The sequence below is a fragment of the Hemiscyllium ocellatum genome, chromosome 5 (assembly GCF_020745735.1).
Source record: "Hemiscyllium ocellatum isolate sHemOce1 chromosome 5, sHemOce1.pat.X.cur, whole genome shotgun sequence".
NCBI lineage: Eukaryota > Metazoa > Chordata > Chondrichthyes > Orectolobiformes > Hemiscylliidae > Hemiscyllium > Hemiscyllium ocellatum.
In genome coordinates, this window is record NC_083405.1 from 98297966 (window position 1) to 98303965 (window position 6000).

Sequence of the window (6000 nt, forward strand, 5' to 3'; positions counted from 1 at the left end):
GCTAGGGGGATTGAGTTTAAGTGCAGAGAGGTTAAGTTACAGCTTGTTGGTGAGGCCACACATGGAGTACTGCATGCAGTTTCGATCTCCTTACTTGAGAAAGGATGAACTGACTCTGGAGGGAGCGCAAACGAAATTCACTTGGTTGATTCTGGAGTTGTGAGGGTAGGCTTATGAGGAGACACTGAGTAAACTGTGATTATATTCATTGGAATTTAGATGAATGAGGGGATATCTTATAGAAACAAAAATTTATGAAGGAAATAGATAAGATAAAAGCAGGGAGGATCTTTCTATTGGCAGGTTAAACTAGAACAAGAGGGCACAGCCTCAAAATTAGGGGGAGCAGATTTGGGACTGAATTGAGGAAGAACTGCTTCTTCCAAAGCGATGTAAATCTGTGGAATTCCCTGCCTGGTGAAGTAATTGAGGCTTCCTCATTGAACATTTTTACAGCGAAGGTAGATAATTTTCTGAATTGCAATAGTATTAAGGATTACATTGAGAGGGTGGGTAAGTGGAGCTGAGGCGACAAAAAGATCAGCCATGCTCTTATTGAATGGGAGAGCAGGCTCAAATGGCCTGATGGCCTACTCCTGCTCCTAGTTCTTATGTTCTCCCCACCATAACCTGCACCAGCATCTGATATCTCCTGTTTCAACTGCATTTAAGCTTATATCCATATTTCCTCACTAATGTCTTTGCATTTCTCATTATCGTTTCCCAGGTCCTTTCTTTTCATTTCCATTTCTATTTCCTCTGCTCTTCCCTTTGGAATTCTATTTTTTTTCCTCCTCATACTCAAGCTACATTGACCATAACAGAATAACACCTGATTCCAATGTTTCACTACCCAGAGTACCTGATCACTTTGCACTTCTTCTAAACCCAAGTGCCATACCAGTACAGGTGCACAATCCTTTATCCAAAATGCTCCGGACCAGCTGGTTTTCAGAACTCAGATTTTTCGAATTTCAGAATAAGTGATAGCTCGATGGTGAAATTTTTAAAAATCTTACCGAATAGCAGACACACTGAGTGAATCAGGCCCTGAAACAGAATTGAGGTCTGCCAGTGCTGAGCCACACCCCCACAGGCCGCATCTGAGTGACACGCATCGTATGGGTGTGGAGTTGGGTTAACTGTTTGCATGCCAAACAACCTTGTTAATGAGAAAAAGACTTCACAAAAAAACTTCAGATTTCGGAACTTTTTGGACTTTGCGATTTCGGATAAAGTGTTGTCTACCTGTACCTCACGATGGATCGGCCTTCTTAACAATGCCATCTCCAGTTTACACACAATTCATTCAACATAGGCTTTGAAACTTCCCTTAAAACTGTCAGGGACAGTTCTGCTACCTGCAGGAAATGCTTTGCCTTTTAGTGTGGCATGTTCCTTCATTGTAATATTTACCAAAACCACACTCAAATTCTTGATACTTCTGTGGACTGTCAGTCAATAAAACATTGTGTGAACCAATTTGAATTTTAAAAAATTCAGAGAAATCAGACAGAACCAAAGGCTGATTTCAGTCACAGAATCATATTTGTTGTGATTGGAACCACTTGTGTGCAACATTAGCTGATCCTCCTTTGAAACAACATTTGCAATAAAACAAGATGGCAGCAGACAACGGTGAAAAGTTTGGTTGGTGATCCATGCCATTTCTACACTGCACAACATCCCCATTTCACTGGGCTACAACAGGCCAGTTCTTGTCTACTGCTACACGTGACTGTTGGCAGTGAGAAATGTTTCTGAGGGAGGGTCACCGGATCCAAAGTGTTAACTCTGATTTCTCTTCACAGATGCTGCCAGATCTGCTGAGCTTTTCCAGCTTATAATATCCATAGTTCTTTCACTTTTTATTGAGAGTGTGTAGAGATTGTCTACAAACTTTCTCTGCACCTCCTCACATTACTACTGTTTCTGAAGGCCATGTAAAGAAGGAAGACCTCAGAAAGCAGTAGCAAATGACCTGGTATTCTACAAGTCAACAAAAACTTAGTATAGCTGTGGAAGTGCCATTCATGCATAATAGAAGTCCTATCCCCTACACCTCCCCAAACCCAACCCAAAGAAAACCGTGTTAAGGAATTAACTGAGTACTGTAAATCCCACATTTCATAATCTCAGTATACATAATTGTGCTCCTTATGAGCAAAAGGATAGATGTAAGAAGCTGACCATTACACTGAATATGTCACCAGATGAGGAACTGGTTGCACAGCTTAAACCGGAATTATAAATCTTTCTTAGTTGAAGCACAGCACTCACAGACAAGTTCCAGAAGATCCATAAAATACGGTTTATATTAACAATCATGAAAACATGAAATGAAAAGATTTGGCATAGTCCTTTTACCATACCCAATGCAGACAGATAATATGAAAACTAATATAATATCAGAGCTGTTGAAACTGTCAGAGAAGTGTAAATTGTACAGATGATGCAATTTTGTTCTCAGCTATTGTAAATAACTATTTCAATAAGGTTTTCCAACAGAAGGAAGGCAAACAGTCAAGGGCAAATAACAGAGGCTAGAAAATGATCTGGATATTTTGATGTTTCATTTGATTTATCATAGGGAGGAGAGGTAAGGCAAAACTGCAGAATGTTTGTCAGGAGATGAAGTAGGTCGGGTGAAGTGTATGATAAAGTGGATTGTGTACAGCCTGCGGAAGGACTAGTTTGATGAGCCTTCTCCCATTCCCTGCTTTATTGTCCAAGCAATAAACTGAGAAGGCAATTGTTTTGCACTGCATTGCAAGGCACAGGCCCTAATTAAATTCAGGTCAAGGAACAAACCATAATGGTAAAGTTCAGGTGACTCCTGCTTGAACTCTGAGCCCGGATGCTATGCAGGAGAATACAGCCTAAACGGAGGTTGTTATTTCTGCTGCTTCAGTAAGGTCCTGGTCTGAGTCTGAAATGCCCTAAAGTTAGACTTAGCACCATCTGGAGCTTGATGAAAGAGTGGGCTTAAAATGTGCTCAGACTCTCTGTGGAGTACACTAAGCACTTCATAAAGTTAGCATTCAGTCCTTGAAATATAACATAAGGGAAATAATGCATCTCTCGTGAAATCTTTTAAGAATATTTTATTCTCTGTTAAAAGGGAACAAAATAAATATGTCTGATTGCACTCACCACTCTTCTTTGCAGCTAAAATGTATGCATTATTTTCAAAGCTGTTGATATACTTTCACTGTTATGTGAAATAATATTTTAATGACAGTTGAAAAACTAACATGCTCATAATTGTGTCATGCTCCATCACTCAAAACAGATTGTGTGGTAGCTCTTGCTATTGGTGGCAGAGGGCCAATTGAATCCTATCCAGGCATTTGACGAAGAATATAACTTCAAAAGATCACTCTTTGTGGCTGTAAGGCACTTTTTGAGATCGTGAGAGCCATCGCATTAAGACTTTCTTTAATGGGCAATGTTTTCTTTAATTCATAACATTTTTAAAATCAGTAAGCATGAATTCCATCAGGTTTTACCTGGCTTTATGTCACATGTTAGCTGAACTCCCAAAGCTGCTCCTCCGAGCTCTGTGGTTGAATAGCTGAGGTCAGGAATTTCTCCAACGTACTGAGCGGCTCGGTCAGGCATGTGCACGGGGCTGGACTGTCCAAGCACTTCTGCCTCTACTTGAACCGGACCAGGAGGGCAGTACCCTCCACCTCCGGCACATTGAGCTCGGCCTTTGGGCTTCAGGCGGCTCCTCAGGGGTAACCTGCACTCGATGCCTCGGCATTCCTTCGTCTCGTTGGAGGTGGGCGGTCTGCCCGGGCACTCTCCCCCCGGGCAAAGCCCCCCGTTGGCAGGAGGAGGGTCGCCGGCGTTCTCCTGCTTTCTCACGGCATGGCTGATGATGTTGGGGTCGGTGGGGGATCTGGAAGCTGGCGTCCCTCCGCCGCCCGTTCTCTGATAGCCCCTGGACGCCAGGCTCCCCCTGTCCTGAATGTTGGCCGAGTTGCCCCGGGATGGTCTGAATGATCTGCCCTGGCAGTGAGCCCCGGGGCACGGCCAGCCCCGCTCAGAGCTAGCACCTCTGTAGCAGTAGAAACCCCGGCAAATCTCCGGGGTGGAACCTTGACTGGGTCCCAGAGTGAGCCCCGTTAGTAGCAACAGGATTGGCAACGTTGAAACCATGCTTCGGCTGGGCACAAACCTCTATTATCTGAGAAAACATGAGGGAAAAATTATAATTAATGAAAAAAAATCCACAAACCAAGCGCCAGGTTTAATTATAACTAACATATAATTGTGTGGAGAGTATCCCTTCATTGACATGAATGACATGGGAACCTACATCTCAAGAGTAAGAGTGAAAAAGTAGCACAGAAATTTTACCTCAGGGAGTGGATGTGGCTGTCAGCTTCCGAGCAATGGTTCTAAACCAAGTTTCTCCCCCAGAGTTTATAATCACCCGGCCAGCCCCCTCCTCAGCCCGAGAGTGAATGGGAAATGTGCATGCCAGAAACTTAATGAGTGCTGTTCAGGCTTTTGACCGCCACGTCGTATTCCTTGCAGGTAATGTTCTTCTCAAGTTTCAAATCAAAACACTGTTTCTCCTTGTTTGTGTTATCCTGCCCACCAATTCCGGAAGTACCACTGACCGGAACCCTCTGACAGGGCGGTAAAAGCCGGTCATTAAAAAGGACATTTCCAGATTGTGGGAGTGAAGTGTTCCTCGAAGAGAAGTTAATTTGTTGAAAGATTTGAACAATCTGTCTGTTGTTACAAATAGAGTGATTGATCACTGTTTGACAGACAACAAATTCAACAATCCCAATCTCATATAAATACATCTGCTTCCATATTGAGTGCTCAGGCATGCTTTTATTCTCTCACAGGGAAGGTTTTATTTTCATCTTTCGACCGGTCAAATACCTTAACACAATCAAAATAATTTAAATGACTAATGGATTGATGGTTCTCCTGTTGCACGTTCTCCATCGAATTCTGGATTAGTGGTGCTGGAAGAGCACAGCAGTTCAGGCAGCATCCAAAGTGCAGCAAAATCAAGCCAGCTCTTCACTGTAACAAGGGTGAGTTTGGGGGGAATTCGGTAGAAATCTACCTCACCAGGAATCTGCAACTTAATTATTTTGACATTCCTCCAGTGCTATCTCTGCCACTCTTTCTGAAGGATGTGAATGCACTGGAGGAGGGGCTCCACAAATATTTCCATCCTTAAAGATGGGCTAGCCCAGCACAACAGTGCAAAAGGTAAGGCTGAAGCATTCAAAACAACCTTCAACCAAAAGTGCCAAGTGGATGATGCATCTTGGCCTCTTCCAGAGGTACCCAGCATCATGGATGCTTGTCCTCAGCTAGTTCAATTCCCTCCAATGTGATGTCAGGAAACAGTTGGAGTCACTGGATCCTGACCTGACAACATTTCAGCAATAGAACTGAAGATTCGTGCTCCAGAACTTGCCGCGTACCTAGCCAAACCATTCTAGTACAGGTGCAACACTGACATCTACATGACAATGTGGAAAATTCCACACAAAAAGCTGGACAAATCCAACTCAAACAAAAACCACCCTTCTCAATCAACAGTAAACTGATGGGAGGTGTCATCAGCAGTGCTATCAAGCAGTACCTGCTCAACATGTAATTATTCACTGATGCCCAGTTTCCATCAAGACTGCTCAACTCCTGACCACATTTTGGCTTGGTTTAAACATGAACAAAAGGTAAGGTGAGAGTAACAGCCCTTGACATCGAGGCCACTTTGACCAAGTGTGGTATCAAGGAGGCCATGCCCAACTGGAGTCAATGGAAATCAAGGGTAATCTCTCCATTTGTTTGAGTAATATCTGGCATATAGGAAGATGGTTGTGGTTGTTGGATGTCAATTATCTCAGCTCCAGGACATCCCTGCAGGAGTTCCTCAGGTAGTGTCCTAGGTCCAAATATCTTCAACTGCTCCATCAATGCCCCTCCCTCCATCATAAGGTCAGAAGTGGGAATGTTAAC

At 43.3% G+C, this 6000-nt stretch overlaps 1 protein-coding gene across 1 annotated transcript in view; it reads right to left on the minus strand.

The window, feature by feature from the left end:
- nell3 (NELL (neural EGFL like) family member 3) overlaps positions 1–4462 on the minus strand; it is a 50056-nt gene extending 45594 nt beyond the window's left edge. The window contains exons 1-2 of the mRNA XM_060825717.1: positions 4366–4462; positions 3510–4192 (exon numbers count right to left, since the gene is read on the minus strand). Coding sequence (XP_060681700.1) covers positions 3510–4164 — 655 coding nt within the window. The 5' untranslated portion in view covers positions 4165–4192; positions 4366–4462. The remainder of the gene's footprint in view (positions 1–3509; positions 4193–4365) is intronic.
- Positions 4463–6000: the final 1538 nt, after the last annotated feature.